General features: G+C 40.9%; 1 protein-coding gene across 1 annotated transcript; it reads left to right on the top strand.

Moving 5' to 3' along the window:
* The first annotated feature begins 4,409 nt into the window (after positions 1-4,409).
* LOC121694938 (zona pellucida-like domain-containing protein 1) lies at positions 4,410-9,911 on the top strand. Its single transcript, XM_042075339.1, has 10 exons — positions 4,410-4,512; positions 4,812-5,038; positions 5,223-5,407; positions 5,630-5,702; positions 5,805-5,902; positions 6,638-6,718; positions 6,871-7,042; positions 8,631-8,736; positions 9,516-9,539; positions 9,766-9,911. The coding sequence occupies exons 1-10, from the start codon at positions 4,410-4,412 to the stop codon at positions 9,909-9,911; spliced, it is 1,215 nt and encodes a 404-aa protein (XP_041931273.1).
* The last annotated feature ends 7,589 nt before the right edge of the window (positions 9,912-17,500 follow it).

Genomic DNA, 17,500 nt, shown 5'->3' with positions numbered 1-17,500 from the left:
CAGCCAAGTGAGACCCTTCAAACAGCTGTAACTATATTGTTGCGGTCAGACCTTGCTTGCTGTTTCACCAAAATTATCGTTCTTGCACAGAATATTTAGAGATTTAAATGTAACTACCAGAGAACAGATGGCAGGCGATGATACCTAAAGAAGTAACCCAAGAAAAAACAGTTAGAAAAAAAATTGCCCTATTTTTATTTTTTGCTATTTTTTTTGTTGTTGTTGTTGCCTGTAGCTCAAATGTCATTCTTGGCAAGTGACTTCAGCTTGTTATGATGAATGTGTTAATCAAGAATTAACAGGCGAATCGCTATTCCATTCACAGGGCGACCTCCCTCCATGGCTTCCTTTAAGCTTCTCATGAATGCAGGAGAGACAAGTACGTCAGCAATTAGTCTAATCTAGCAGCCCACACAAGCACAGACAGAGAGAGGGAGGGAGAGAGGGAGTCAGAGAGAAGAAGATGGAGAATAGGAGAGGAGGGATAGGGGGATCAGGGGGGAAGGGGATGAGAGAGGAGGAAGAGGTAGCGATAGAGATAGAAAGAGAGAGGAAATTAGTGTGTTTGTGTGTGTGTGTGTGTGTGTGTGTGTGTGTGTGTGTGTGTGTTGGGGGAGGGCAGGGGAGAGAAGAGAAAGAAAGAGAGAGAAAGAGAGAGAAGGGATGGAGAAAATGAGATTGACAGAGAAAAGAGTGGAAAGACCTCATGATGCTGGAAAGACAGGATATGTGTGTAGCCATGAATATATGCAGAAGATGGAGCATGGAGATATCTGTGTGTGTGTGTGTGTGTGTGTGTGTGTGTATGTGTGTGTGTGTGTGTGTGTGTGTGTGTGTGTCTTTGTTTGATTGTATATGTCTGTGTTTGTGTTTGTGTTTGTGTGTGTGTGTGTGTGTGTGTGTGTGTGTGTGTGTGTGTGTGTGTGTGTGTGTGTGTGTCTTTGTTTGATTGTATATGTCTGTGTTTGTGTGTGTGTGTGTGTGTGTGTGTGTGTGTGTGTGTGTGTGTGTGTGTGTATACTTTTCAGTATGGCTGGGTTATGACTCAGCCTGATGTCACTTACGGATAACCAATCACTCTAATGTTTCCAGGCCGAAGTTGTGTCGCAAGGATCCGCAAAATCCGTTTATATATGAGCCAGCAGCCATATCAACTACACCTGAGACATTCCTCTATTTCTCTGACGCACACACACAACAACAACACACACACACACACACTTTTCTCTTTCTCACACATTCTCTCTGTCACTCTCTTTATTTCTCTCTGTCACTCTCTCCCTTACTCTCTCTTTCTGTCTATCTGTCTTTATCTGTCTCATTCTGTATTTTACTCTCTCCTTCTCTATCTGTCTCCCTTTACGTGTCACTCTCTCCCTCCTTCTCTCTCTCTCTCTCTCTCTCTCCCTCTCTCTCTCTCTCTAGTGTTGAGCTGAGGTAAAGGTCAGTGGAGTTCAGAGGGAGGGTGGTGTTGATTGGAATGGACATCACACACACACACACACACACACACACACACCAGCTATAGAACTTGAAAGTTTCAGGTGTTGCAATGTATTAGGCCACTTGCTGACACTTTCCATTGCGATAAGCGAACCAACTACTTGCGGAATGATATGAAAGATGTAAATAAGAAGCACAAAACCCATTTTACTTGACAGCATTCAGTTATACATAGCAACGGTCTATTCAGTGCAGTGAAATACCATCATACCCTTATTTTGAAAAAGTTTACACTGACCCAAATGAACACATACTTTTTATGTGAGGAATGTTATGGTTATAGTTATTGTTATGGGATTTGGCAGACACTTTTGTCCACAGAGACTTACAAATGAAACAATACTATAGTTAGATTAGCAGGGAACAATTTTTAAAAGGTTGATAAGACTACATTAAGGAGAATAGCACTAAACAACAAAAAGCAATAATGTCAATTGAATCAATAGCCTAATGAAAATAAATAATGAAAATATACAAATGCTATAATATACTATAATATGTAAGGGATAATGTATAGAACGCCGGTCATTACTGGGAAAATAAGTCCCGACAGGGCGAACCGGACCCCGACGCGCAGCGGAGGGGTCTTGTTCCGCCCTGAAGAGACTTATTTTCACAGTAATGACCGGCGTTCTATACATTATCCCGCTTATTATACGGCTACTTGCCAAAATGAAATAATAAACTCCCCACGATATGACTTTAGCCTACATAACCTAGCCTATTTGTTACCGTTCATCGTGGCATTTGCTGAGAAACAAATAGTTCGCAACAACACACGCTGCTGAACTTGAATCAAACATTCTTTAGAACACAGCTGATCAACCGTCTGCTTTCACGTTTGAATGAAGTTCCAGTCCTTGTGTAGTGATATGAAAGACGCATCAGAAGCACAAAACCCGTTGCCATTGACAGCGGTAATTATATGTTTGCAGCGGTAATTACATGAATTTATTTACCTAGAACTTTGGGAAATCCCATTCAAGTCAATGAAGCGTTCTACTAGCATTGTGAAGAGCCGTATAATAAAATATAATATACAAACTCACAACTCATAAGAAACGCTAAATTAACTAAGTGCATGTTGAACAGATCCTTAGACCCTTTAGACCCCTCTTGCAAGACCCAAAACTATGCAGGAAGGGAGAGCACTGGGCAACTTATTCCACCAACAAGGAATCACTGAGGCACACTGCTTACTAGATTTTCTATTCTGCATTGTTGGCCTATGAGTTGTCATTAAGTCATATCTCGCCTTTGAACAAATTTAATCAGTCCTCATGAGTCACACATACACAATGCTTGATTGACAAGTAATTTGGCAAGCATTCCAACAAATGCCATGTCATTGAAACTGGTGAAGTTTGACACATAATAATAAGTGTTTTAACTCATTTGCATATGAGGACTTACTCAGTAAATAGATACCTAGATGTTTTGGGGGCAAGACTAAACAGCAAGCAATGGTTCATACCATTTTGTATGAATAATCATTAATTAAGAACACTGGTGAAATTAGACTGTTGTTATGATGGGATGGGAATCATCAACCATAGATGATAGACATTCCATATGACATCAAACCGCCCCAACCGTTGCCAGTTTCAAATCTAGACATAAGATCAACTGTTCTCAGATACTTTCTGATCAAATGCTTTACTTTAAATCAGATGCACTCTGTGTTTTATCACTTTTAATTAGGCCTACTTTACTTTTAAAAATATTTTTGTTTTTCCTTTTATGCTTTTATTTACAACTAATAACTATTCTTTGATTTTGTTTATCTAAAGCACATTGAATTGGCTATATAAACTTCCCTAGAGGTTAAACAAGCAATTGAGAGAATTTGAATTCTGTTCAAATAAATGACCAAAGCAATTAAGAGAAAACTGTAAAAGTCTGTGAAGTGAGTAGCATGTTTGTGTTAATGTAAGGATTATGTCTAAATGATACTCAAACTCATTGAATTTTGACAGTTGTTTGTTCCATAATGTAACTTATAATACCATGCCATGTTTTCAGTGTAACAGCATATCAAATTGACATGACAGCATGAGAAAGAGAGAGAGAGAGAGAGAGAGAAAGACCCACAACAAAACCTAAGGAAAAAAGGCAGTCACTTTCAAGCATATCAGGTTATAATAAGTATATAGCTTTTTGCTCTCGCGTTGCACTCTGCCCCCCCCCCTTCTTTCTCTTAAACCTTATTTTGTTCTGTGGTGGCATCATTTAACCTGATTCAGTAGAAAGGAGGCCCATATAGGCCTGAACATACACAAGCAAGCTTCACAGACCATCAGAGCAGGCACAAGAAAAGGACTGAGGAATGATGGTGCATCACACAAGGTGAGGTGTTGAAGATGTTTAAGTGTGCAGTGATATCTGTAGCTAGCAAAATATGATGTGAGAATGAGGATGGTAAAGACAGCGCTTATATTGTGTCGCAAGTGCTTTGGATTGATATCTAGAATCTCTAATGATGTATATGGAATGTGACATGTTTAAAATTGTGCTGTGTGGAATCACAGATCTTATTGTATCATCTTAATTTCTAACGTTATGCATTGTAACCATTGTAACAAAGCTTATATTGCACAATTACTCATCTGACTGATAAATAACAGTATAATACATTTTTTGATTTTTACACTTTTTTCCCAATTTTATGGAACAAGCATTGCTATTTCAAATTAACACTCAAATATGTTATTTGTTATTAGTACATGTTTGTAGTAAGTAATAGTATTGTTTTTATGTATGGACCACATATTCTAAAAATTATGATTATGACCTGACGTGCATAACATGTTATTTCTGAGGTAACAGAAAAATAAAAAAAATAAAAAATAAAAAGCAGGTCAGTGTTGGTGGGGCTAATATGTGATTCCCCTTCCAGTTCAAGGACAATGAGACTGCCACTGCTTGTGTATCAGCTTGCCCTGATTCTGCACGCCACAGCCCTGAATGGATGGGATGTTTGTCCCAGCCACCCAACCTTCAGAGAGCCAGGTCAGTGGAAGACAACCACTTCCCATTCCTCAGCGAACTCACCTTTCCATTCCAGCGAACCTAAGACATGGGGGAATGGGACCACCCTGACACCTGAGAAGCATCTCCTTTCTTCTCTCAAAGGCATTGAGTGTCTCAGAGTGTAATGTTAGCGGCGAAAAGAGATCCTGTTGTGGCTTCTTTCCTTTATGTTCAAATTTGTTTGTTTTTTGAGAATGTAGTGATCAGCTCACAGTGTGTGTGTGTGTGTGTGTGTGTGTGTGTGTGTGTGTGTGTTTCTACTTCCTTTTTCATTACAGCCAACAGTGACATCAAGGTTGTCTGTGGCACAGCAGGAATGGAACTGGAAATCCTCCTCTGTCCACTGTACTTTGGGGGCTACAACGAGTCCCTGGTGGCCCTCAATGGCCATTTTGGCAAGGCCAGCTGCCAAGGCACCCCTAACTACAACGCCAACCCACCGGTGGTGAAGTTTAACTTCTCCATGTTAGACGATTCTCTTTCGGCATGCTCCAACAAAGTGACGGTATGAAATATGATAGAGAATCATATATATATATATATATATATATATATATAGATAGATAGATAGATAGATAGATAGATACCGGTAGATAGCGATTCAATAGGTGGAGTGTTGTGTTCCTTTGCATGAATACATTTATTTACATATGTTCATGAGGTTCTCACGTGTCTTCTTGATGGAACAGATCATGGAGGAAACGGGTTCTGGCGTGTTCTCAGACTACTCGAAGGTCCAGTACGTTAACATCTCTGGGACAATCAACACCTATGATCCTAGTGGTGCCACCATTGTCTATCGCCAAGAGCTGATGTACCTGTACTCCTGCAAGTACCCACTCCAATATCTCACCAATAAAACAGAGGCCAGTGTGTAAGTTAGTTAAATGTTCTCTTCAGTATTTCACAAATAAAACAAAGACCAATGTATACATTAGTTAGGCCAATTAATGAGCCAAGATAATTTTTCTATTTTGACATATGACCACAATGTCTGGGAAGCAACTCCATCATCATAAAGTAGAATTGCATATCACCTGTAGTTAGGACAGAACCAAATGTTCTGCAGTTGTGATTAGCTTCTTTTTTGTGACAGGTCTGGAGTGAGTTTGGCAATCAGAGACAACAATGGTAGCTTCATCAGCACCTTAAGCATGCGTCTGTTTCAGGTAATGTCTCAAATGATGTCAGCATCCATGAATGAGCCCTGAGGAAATGTGACTGTGGAAATCCTGCTGAATAATTGAAGTAAACTCTTTTCTGTTCCCTAGGACGTCTCCTACACTTCCCCTCTCCGTGTGCCTTCGAGCGGCCTTTCGCTGAAAACACGCATCTTTGTCGAAGTCAGGGCCACCAATCTCACACAAAGGTATCGTAAACTACCCATGATCCCATTCAAACTCATGCTAAATGTCCATACTCAGATAACGGATATGCTTTTTCACACATTTGTGTTGATGACCTGGTGTTTTTACATCCTTGCATCCGTGTCTGTTGAGCAATATGGGGACACAGATAGTCAGGCAACATGACAATACTTACTAAACATTAGCAACATATCAGGAAATGTTAAAGGTGCAGTCAGCGATTGTGCAGGAAGTCACGTTTGTTTATGTTCATGTTTATGTCTATATGTACATTTATTAGCAGATGCTTTTGTCCAAAACAATGTGCATTATATTTAACCAAGGACCAAACGAAACACACCAGAAGTAGCTCATCCTTCCTTTCAGTATTCAGTAACTCCACACATGTTTTTTTTTTTGCTTGGGGGACAGGCTGCCCTCTCTTTGTTTGTTACCAGTTTTCGGAGCCTGGGCTGCCTACAGGGACCGTTTTTTGTTGTTGTTTTTTTTACTATGTAGGCTACTCACGGAATGTGACAAAAAATGGGCTTGAAATCTGACTGCACTGACCTGCTGACTGCACCTTTAAATGTCAGGTTTACACTGTTCTGTCCAAAAACATTGATATTTTGTGGAATAGGAAGAATAGATTTTTTTCTTCTCACCAACACATTCTGGGCCTGATGTATGTATGTTAGACAGCGCAGCTTTAATTATTATTGTTGTTGACCTAAAGCATCACCCTCTCTGTTGTGCAGGTTTAATGTGCTTCTGGATCGATGCTATGCCACCACGAGCCATTTCCCACTCAACAGCACCTACTACGACCTCTTTGTTGGGTGAGTCCTCGCTCTGTGCATCCACCTATAGCACAGTGTAAACATAAGATGTGACATTGATTCTAAGTCATTACATTCAAGATCACAGAGGTCATGTAGAGCCACATGTGTCTGTTTTCTGGTTTGTCACACCTGGCAGTGTTTTGTTCCAGGTGTAACTATGACATACAGACAGTCATGGGCATCAACGGAGACTCCCAGAAGGCTCGCTTTTCCTTTGAGGCTTTCCGCTTTGTGCAGGACTCCAACAGGACTGTGTCCACCTACTACGTGCACTGTGCCACCAGGCTGTGTGAGAAACTTTTCTGCGGTTCTCTTAAACAGGTGAATTCAGTGGGAGGCCTGTATCAGGTGCAGCAATCACATTCCAATTGAGGCATGCAGTAATGACTTAAAACATAAAGCATTTCAGCCCCTACGGTTTTGACCAAACAAATTAAAATTGCTCTTTTGTTATCACCTGACTTGACATCCAGACACCTAATCTGATTTTTGTGGTTATGGTGTTAGCTTAAAGAGAGAGGAACCACTTAACATAACATAAAGCATGTCAGTCCCTTCGGTTTTGACCAAACAAATTAAAATGGCTCTTTTGTGGTCACCTTACTTGACACCCACACACCTAACCTGATTGTTGTGGTGATGGTATAAGCCTAAAGAGACAGGAACCACTTAACATGGAAGAAAGCAGAAAACATTACAGATGCTATTAAACTATTAAATTAAAATGGCTAAACTATTAAATTAAAAAAGTTTTTTTGTCACCTGACTTGACACCCAGGCATCTAACGTGATTGCTGTGCTGGTGGAATTAGCTTAAGAGGCCGTTTACACGACACCGCCGGGTGGATTTTCTCTTACCGCTTTCACACCTTTAACGACTCCGGCAAGAAAAAACCTCGCGTGTACACACAGAGAAGAAAACATTGTTGAAACAGTTTGTTAAGCCAGAGAATGTCTAATAAGTGCTGGTTAAGCAGTCACATGAAATAAGGAGACTACAGACAATTCGGGTTTCAATTCAACTGTTAAACTAATAAAGTTCATTTTCAAGGTATGCGACTGTTATGTGAAATTTCAAATGCTTTGCCTACGCATTGCATTAGGTCTGAGCACCACTGGAGAAAACACTAACATGCAGTAAGCTAATGTGCTTCTAACTTAGCCACTAAAAGCTGATAGGCTACATTGTGCACATAAATCATGACAGGGGAAAGAAAAACATTTTAATATGATAAATAAATGGTTTGGTTTGTTTTGACAAGCAACATGTCAGGTTGAGTGCCGTGGCTGAGTTGAGAGGTGGGGCTATGTCGTCATAAAGTTGACGCACCTACAGGCGTCTACATGGCGAAAGTTAGCCGGCGGTTTCAAAAGTTCCCACTTCGGAAGCCGGTTTCAAAAGCTATCGGTTTCAGTCTCCTAAACTGCCGGCGTCGTGTACATGCAAGGCGTAACCGTTAACAAAACCTCACCGGTTTCACAAAAACCGGCGTCGTGTGCACGGCCCCTAAGAGAGACTCCACTAAGCAAGATCACTCTGGTGGTTGAGCCCATTTAGTCCTATGTATATTAATTGTCTTGTTGCTGGTGAGTACATTGTATTGCATTGATCAGAAAGCAACACATTTACTGTGCATTTGCAATGCATTCATTGTAGTCATCCAAGTCTGTGCTGTCTGTTAACATAATATATTTATATAATATGGTGGATAAGATCTGGCCTTCCATATGGAACACTGGAAAACTGTACTTAGTGACCTGGAGACCTGGATGAAAGCATCAGCTAAATTAGAAAGGATGTGATATAAAAAAAAACGCCATATTCTGTAGAAGGCATACATTAATTGATTCAGTGAAATAAAAGATGCGGTCATGTTCAAAGCCGTGTGTGCCCCCCATCTCTTTCCAGAACTGCTCAGGCGGCTCGGGGGGGTTACGGAGGAGGCGGGAGGTCACCTCTGTGAGTGACACGGCCACGGTCACCTCAGGCCCAATTATCACCAAAATGAACAACGGTGAGTGTGAACTTCTCATTTCACTTAACAAATGACCGGAGGTCAGGGTCACAGGCAGTAGGCAGGAGCTGCTCTAAATGTTGGAGCCTTAGAAAGAATATTACAATGATAATGGTGGTAATTAGGCTCCGTGACGGTCCCTCTATCAGTGCAGGGTCCTTGGAATCACTTCCTAATTTTTCCAAACTTTTCCTAGTGTACATGATGTGATATGATGATATGAGTCTGTTTCTATGAAATAAAGACAAAACAACACTGGCTCAGCTGAGAATAAAACTATATATTCAGACGTTTGTAGTCTTGTAGGTCAATTTGTTATTCTGTTGTCAACAAATAAAAAATTGTCAGGTGCAAGACAAAAGATAAATGTTCAATATTAAACAAGCCCCAAAAATGCCATGCTGGAGGGACAGAAGAAGGACTTCTCAGCAATGTCCCTCGCCATTTTGCACATCATGTTTCAGGTGATTTTAAAGCTTGTTAAATTTGTTAGGGTCTAAAATATGCAATAAAATGGCAGAAATAGTGTGCTATAATGCTGACAATTCTGAAGAATATTGTGAAATTGTATGAACCTCTTCTCCTTCACAAACACATAACCAAGGTCTGTGAAAACTGATGGATACACCAGTAGCTGTAAAAAATGTAGCTGATACTACAGCTACACTACTAACACAATTTTATAGTCCAGACCATGTGACTCGACCAACTCAAACACTACTATGATAGTGTCTTTTAATGCAAATTATGTTCTCAAATGGGTCTTTTATCTCACACAGATGGAACAGAGGAACATAGCGGAGGTATTTATATTTTCACTCAGACTTACAAACACCTTATAGTCACACTCCTTAAAAAAATCTTAAACAAAAAACACTTATGTCATACACGTTCAAGTTTTGAATATATAATTTTCTTTCTTATTACTGTTGCTATACATTTTGTGTATATGTATACATGCATGTGTAGACATACTTGACAGGCGACGTGCTAGAGAAGAGTGGTGACTTTTGTCTTCTCATCGAGTAGATTCTGATGGCAACCGAACAGTGTTGGGAGTGGCCACTGCTGCAGTTCTCATGGGAGTCTTCTGCATCGCGACCATTGCAGCCATATTCTACAGGATCCATCACTCAAAAACAGCAGCCACAGACAAGACCATCCTCCACCACTGAGAGGGAGAGGGAGAGAGAGAGAGAGAGAGAGAGAGAGAGAGAGAGAGAGAGAGAGAGAGAGAGAGAGAGTGCCAAGATGGCATCCCATTTTCTAACTGTAAACAGGCTCTGACGTTATGGAAACGAGGTGCAACAACATAATTAGTCATGCAGTGTCAGAGCTGAAGAACCTTTAGTTTGTGGTCATTCCAAATACTGTTATGCTTACTACTTTAATAGTATAAATATTATTATGACCGCCGCGCAGCGAACAGCTGACATATAGGTTAGTCAGATTTCTTTTCTTTTTTTTTTCGCATGGCCAAATTTCCGTCAAGGATTCCCGGGCACTGAAAGACCAGGGTACACGAAACTTGGTGGGCATGTAGCCCCACATGGATAGCATGGAACCATCATTTTCTAGTTTTGATCTGTAGCCCCCCCGCTGGACTGAACCCCCCGAAAGGAGGGTAGGGCAGACACAGTTTTCTGTGAATATCTCGAGAACCGTAGGGTTTAGGAAGACCACTTTTTTTTGTATGTTGATCTTAAGGGGGCCATGTCAACCCATTCCATAACCACTCATTTCATGTATAGCGCCACCTAGTTAAAAACAAAAAAGTAAAAATGAGGTATCTGTGGTATCTGTGACCTAACATGGTCAAAACTGCACAAAATTGAAAGTTTAGGATCATTATGACACCCTCTGAAGGCACGCCAAGTTTCGTGGAATTCCGTTCATGGGGGGCCATACAATAAATTAATTTATGTGTACATTTAGTGACCGTACACCAACAGAGTTTTCTGTGAATGTGTTGAGAACCGTAGGGCCTAGGATGACCAATTTTTTGCGTATGTTTGCTTCCAGGGGTCATGTTAACCCTTTCCATATGCACACATGTGCATAAATAGATATTCACACACACACACATACATTCACAGTAATCATACATATGACACATAGACACACAGTAGACATATGTACGCATGCATGCACATGCACACACACAAACATAAACATAAACATAAACACGTACACGCACACAGGCACACAATTCAAGAATTTCTCAGAATTATGAACAGGCAAGATGGGGGTGGGGTTGTATAAAATGTTTTTACATGTGAAATCTATGAACTAATCATGTTTTGGTACTTGTTGTCTAACAAATACCAGTGAGAACTGAGTGTGCATAATGCAATTCAGTGAGACAGTTAGAATCCTATATGCCTTTCACCATTTGTTTGTAGCCAGCAGCCAGACCAGCAGATACCCTAACTTTGCTGAATTACTGAAGCTAAGCAGGCTTATTTAGTACTTGGATAAGAAAACTCCTTGGAAGAGTAGGATCCTGCTGGAAGCGGTGTTGGTGGCTGGCCAGTAGGTGGCACTCTTCCCTGTTGCCAAAAGCCACCAAACAAATATCAATCCCAATGTCCTATTGCAGTGACAGGGACACTGTACTGCAGGAGATGTTTTCCTTTGCATGAATGTTAAATGTAGGTCCTGACTCACCATAGTTGTTAAAGATCCCATGGCACTTATCGCAAAGAGTAGGTGGTTCCCTGATTTGCTTTATTTATGTACACATACATAAAGACACACACACATGTGCGCACACACACACACACACATAAACGCACACACACTACACATACGACACGCACAAACACATAGTATAAGTATATATACTCTTTTGAGTCCCGTGAGGGAAATTTGGTCTCTGCATTTATCCCAATCCGTGAATTAGTGAAACACACACAGCACACAGTGTACACACAGTGAGGTGAAGCACACACTAATCCCGGTGCAGTGAGCTACCTGCATCAACAGCGGCGCTCAGGGAGCAGTGAGGGGTTAGGTGCCTTGCTCAAGGGCACTTCAACCGTGCCTACTGGTCGGGGTTTGAACCGGCAACCCTCCGGTTACAGGGCCGAAGTGCTAACCAGTAGTCCACGGCTGTCACGGATTGGGATAAATGCAGGGATCAAAAGAGTATATATACTTACTATACTTATACATACAAACACACCTACAAACACACACACACACACACATACTCACAAACAAAAAAACATATACACAAAAACAACCACATACTCTGCACACACTCAATTACAAACACTCAAAAAAGGAACAAAGTAGGAAATGAACACAATTTGACAAGCGTTTTATACCGCTCTGCGGTACATCTAGTTTCTTTGAGTATTTGTTTGCAAGCAGAACACTTTCTTGTTGTTTATGCATACTAGAAGTAGTTTTTGTTTACGCATACCAGAAGTTGTTTTTGTTTATGCAGTTCTTGATATGTTAATGTGTTTTGATCCGCATTCAAGTGTACACAATATATTCCTTTCTCTTTTTCTGAACTTAAGGTTGTCAGGTTATGATCATTAAGGGTTGCTTTTTTGTTTTGTTTTTATTAATAGGAATAAATAAACAACTCCTTTTGCTTTGGATCATTTTCATCATATTTGTGAAAGTGCTGAGATAAATCTTAGTCATCCCTTCAATAGTTTCAGCAAGAATTTTCTCACAAATGAGAAGATGGCTAATTGCCCTGTAACACTGCAGTGTGTGTGTGTGTGTGTGTGTGTGTGTGTGTGTGTGTGTGTGCGTATGCGCGTGTGTGCGTGTGTGCGCGTGTATGTGTGTGCATGTGTGTGTGTGTGTGTGTGTGTGTGTGTGTGTGTGTGTGTGTGTATGTGCTCATGTTTTCACATGTGTTTGTGTGCCTCTAAAACTGGACTCGGCCTCTGTTGTTAGCGATATCCGCTCATTCCCACCCAGCCACCTGTAGTCTCTTGTTAGGGGGAGAGCAATCTGTGACCCTGGGTTTGTCATGTAAAAAGAGGTCATTTGCGCACCCCCGGAGTAAACAAACATCGCAGGCCATCACAATTAGTCCAGACACACACACACACACACACACACACACACACACACACTCACACAGTGACTCTGATGGTGTGTCCTGCGGCTAGTTAATGGCACTACACTACAAATGGCTGCATTACCACAGATGTGGTGGCTGCTTTTTGATGGTCCACAGAGAGAAGGCATAATCCAGCCACTGAACACAACAGTGTCTCTTATTTGCTCTCTCTCTCTCTCTCTCACTCACTCCCCCTCTCTTTTCCTCTTTTGCTGCTTAATTATGCAGCAAAGTCAAACTCATCCATTCTGTGGCACAGTGAAATGTTTCCACAGTCTGCTTTTAGAATTCATCATTGCGCAAGTGTTTTGCTGACGTTGAAAGCAGCTGTGTACTGTGTGTTCCGCTGTAGAGAGTTTTCATAGGTGTGTGTGTGTGTATGTGTGTGTTTGTGAGTTATAGCCTAAGCCTTTTCTCCATACACACTCTTTGTATGTACCCATGCAGGTATACTGTGCTTCTTATCTAAAAGGCCAGGCATAAATAAAATGTTTAGTTCAACATTCAGAACTCAAAATGATAATATTATGTTATGTTTTTATAGAATGTTACGTTTTCGCATAGTATCAAAAATGCCTACGCCCAAAATACCCACTCAAAGTTAGCTAGCCTGGTCTATGCTTCAGACAATACCCTTTTGTAATACCATCTTGTACCTCAAGAGGCACTGTATTACAGTAGTGCAAGTCAAGGGAAAAGTGCCAATGTGTTCAAACTCAAGGCACCTTTATTTCTACACATATTCCCTTTAAACCAAACCACTGCCTTTGTGTACATATAACTGCTTTCTAATTCTGTCAGAAAAGGATGCTGCTTTTGCTTTCAAGATTGCTGTTTGTCATCATTTAAAGCTCCATGCCCTCCACAACTCAATATCATGGGCTATGTCTCAGACCTCAGATCAATCTGTGCTGCCTTTTTGAAAGGAACAAAGCAAAACCACAAACTGTCATTAAGTGAGATGACTGTAGTAGATGGGTAGAGTCTATGAGCCAGGAGACCGCAAGGAAATTGTGAGTTCTGTCTTACCCCTTCTGAGCATCCCAGTGTATTGTAGGCTCATCTCTGATGCGTAAACATGAGCTGGGAAGTGCTTTAAAGTAAACTGATAATACAGTATTTATTTGGTTTACAAATAAAAAAGAACTTAAAACATGGTATATTATAACCTGTTGGTTCTAGTGTCGTGTTCACATCTGGTTCACATTCACAATCAGTGATGAATGGTACAGTATGCACAAACATTGGAAGCCTCCTCTGGCCTTGGCTTGGCACACCTTTATAACTTTGCCCCCATGACCTAGAGAGGACACACATACTCAAAACATTAAAATGTTTTTTTTTATCAAAATGCATTTGAATGGAAATTAGATTACAATTAATTATAAATATAAACTGAAATATTAATATGGCTCCTACAGATATGTTATTATAAATGTTAGATTAGATAAAATAATATAAATAATTACAGTAGATTAAATGAATAGGGTGTCTTGTTTTAAAATCAAACAATAGCTCATAATAACAAAACTAACTAATCACATTTTTAAGACACTTTATTAAAAAAGGAAACTGAACTTTCTATCTCACATAGTAATTCAGCAGTTGCTGCCACCCTCCACATCAAGCTCAGGCGGATCCTGCTTCATAACTCCTCTCAGGTGTTCAATTTGATTGGCCCGTTTAGGAGAAACTCAATATGACACAATTATGAAACGCTCACAACTCTAAATTAATTTGCAACTAGACACCCAAGCCGAATACTTCAGGAAGAGAACGACGACCAACATTTAGGCAACCTTAAACAACCTGTAGAACTTTCTAGAACAATGGCCATCCTTGTAAAAAAAAGGAGTACGTCTGGAACCATTTCTAGAGATCTTAGAGCATTTAGAGATCAGGAAGAAAGGGGTTTTCAGATTAGATGAAGATTTACCAAATTGGGCTAAACTCCACATACCATAATCGCTCAAAATCCAAGATGTGCTAACCTTTTTTTGGCTGATTCCCAAACAAACAAGGTCAATATTTAACTTTCAAATATTAATATAAATACTTGTTTTTGTAATTATTGGGAGAGACAATACTACCCAAATCAAATAGCTGACACTTGCTTAAAAGGACTAAAGCTGAGACCTCTGCCTGACCCGATCATAAAACACTCTTTATATAGACCCTGAACAAAAAAGTGACTGCATACGATAATCTGTGTGTACTGCTCATGCTCAATTGCATAGGTAAGCCACCTTTGTGTTTGTCTGTGTGTGTATTGGCATTCACCTGGTGAATAGAACACCTGCATGCGGTAAGCCTTAATATGTCTTTGTCTGGCAGTCATGCTGTGCGTATGTACAGACGCATGAGTGTGTGTGTGTGTGTGTGTGTGTGTGTGTGTGTGTGTGTGTGTGTGTGTGTGTGTGTGTGAGAGAGAGAGAGTGAGAGTGTATCAGAGGAGGGGGGCCATCTGGGGAAGGCTGCAGACCATTAAGGAAATTGATGAAAATCTCGGTGGTGCTCTCCGCTACTTGGCAGGCTGACGTCAGTGGCTGCGTCACGGGCAGCCCTCTGCCACGCTCCCAAAGGCCCCGGCCACGCCAAGGGTCTCACAATTACCCTGCATCATCGCTCTCAAACACTCGCCCCCTCACTCACTCACTCAGCCACCCCCCTCAACACACACACACACACACACACACACACACTATAATCTCTATCTCTGTATCTCTCCTTTGGCTCAGTGTCTCCTTTAAGTGTCCTTTCTATTGCTTTTTTTGTCCTCATTTTGGTGCGTTTCATACCAAAGCCTCTTCATGGCTAATCTCCTCTGCTTTGTCCTACCCCTCCCCCCCTCATTTCTCTCTGTCTCCTTCTGTCTTCCCCCTCTCTTTCTCTCTCCAATTACTGTTCTTTTGCCACTTGATGCTCTCGACGCTCTCTTTCCCTGCAAAGTTCCTTGTGCCTGTGAGCTATGAGCTAATGAGCTAACACAAGGTTTCAAGTCCTTCATTTAATCTGATTGAATTTATTTAATTTTCACTAACATTTTTCCATATTTCATCCCCCTCTCTCTCTCTCTATCTCTCTGTCTAACTCTGTTTCTCTCTAAATATGACTCTCTCTTCCTTTCCACCTACCTCACTGCCTTTTAGTCTCAGTTTTTTCTACCAGCTTCTCTTTATTCATGCATGAGTATGACTCTCTGACTGCCTATGTGCTTGACTGTGTTAATGTGTGTGTGTGTGTGTGTGTGTGTGTGTGTGTGTGTGTGTGTGTGTGTGTGTGTGTGTGTGAGAGAGAGAGAGAGAGAGAGGGAGAGAGGGAGGGAGAGTTTGTGTTTTTTTTGTGTGTGTGCGAGCACAATTGACTATGCAAATCTGTATGCGTGTATGCATGTGGTGTGTGTGTGTGTGTGTGTGTGTGTGTGTGTATGTGTATGTGTTTTCATGACTATTTACTGCTCCTTGACTGTCATTGCATCACCATGGTAACCCAGTATGGACAACCTTGTCAAGGCTCTGTGGTGTGTGCATGGCTCTCTCTCTCTCTCTCTCTGTGTGTGTGTGTGTGTGTGTGTGTGTGTGTGTGTGTGTGCCTAAGTGTGTTTGTGTGTGTATGTATTATGACACGTTGCACATCTCTCCCTCTCTCTCTCTCTCTCTCTCTCTCTCTCTCTCTCTCTCTCTCTCTCTCTCTCTGCGCCTTTCACACATATCATTTGTTTTTCTGAAGTGTCATTATTACACACACACCTGCACAGACTGCTTTGAATAATCGTGTGCCTTTTCTTTCACAGGTACGTGCTATGCTGCTTATATGTGCCTACCCGAATGATAGACCTGTGAAGTTACATCAGCTTTTATTTATTTTGCTTTCCTCTGGATCACTCAGTCATATTGTCATTGCCATTTAAACACAAACACATGAAGGCAGCTGTATACCGACATATATCATATCCATTAAAAAGTTTCTCCCTCCTGACAATGAAACATTGCAAGCAGCTCCAAACTAGGGGACAGATCAGAACTAGCTCAGGTCCGCATCTCAGACTGCTATCTGGCCAAGAATCATATCTGTGCTGCGTCAGACATGGGCACACAAGGAAAAGTGTGACAAAAGAGAAGTTTTTGATCTGTTAAGGTTATCTAGTCATATCTCTGTTCACCTTCTATGTCAGATATTAGCAGCGTTATTTTACTGTGCTACACATGAAGCTATTCCTTTTGACATAGAGGAAAATGATAATAAAAATGACATGTAGAATGTTCAGTATATTATAACCTGCATCCCATGTGATGTTATAGAGCAAATAAGAAATTAAGCATTCTGTTGTTTACTAGTCCTCATTTCTATGACTATAAAATGTATATTTCTATGTTTTTGTAATCTATGTGTTAAAGGTGTATGTGGAAGGTGTAGGCACCCAGTCAGGGCTGAGAAAAGACAGGTCTTCATATCAGCAGGCTGCTTCCAGTCATCACCTCTAGGTGCCTTGGTAGAGTTGATCAGCAAGGGAAAAGCCTAGAGGGTTTCAGTCCCTGGTGGCATTGAACTGCAGTGTGTCTGGTCCTTGTGAAGGTATGGTAAGGGTCAAACACTAAGCAAGACTAAGAGTAAGGCTTTTTATCCTGGCCATAAATAGAGGTTTGTGCATGTATAACCATATGTATCTCCATTCGT

Source organism: Alosa sapidissima, chromosome 20 (assembly GCF_018492685.1).
Source record: "Alosa sapidissima isolate fAloSap1 chromosome 20, fAloSap1.pri, whole genome shotgun sequence".
NCBI lineage: Eukaryota > Metazoa > Chordata > Actinopteri > Clupeiformes > Clupeidae > Alosa > Alosa sapidissima.
This window is presented reverse-complemented; position numbering and strand designations above follow the sequence as displayed.

Excerpts from the sequence above, each read along its gene's own strand:
- LOC121694938 (XM_042075339.1), top strand. The coding sequence starts at position 4,410 with ATGAGACTGCCACTGCTTGTGTATCAGCTTGCCCTGATTCTGCACGCC. Across the intron at positions 4,513-4,811 it reads CCCAACCTTCAGAGAGCCAG|CCAACAGTGACATCAAGGTT; the intron begins GTCAGTGGAAGA and ends TTTTCATTACAG. Across the intron at positions 5,039-5,222 it reads CATGCTCCAACAAAGTGACG|ATCATGGAGGAAACGGGTTC; the intron begins GTATGAAATATG and ends TTGATGGAACAG.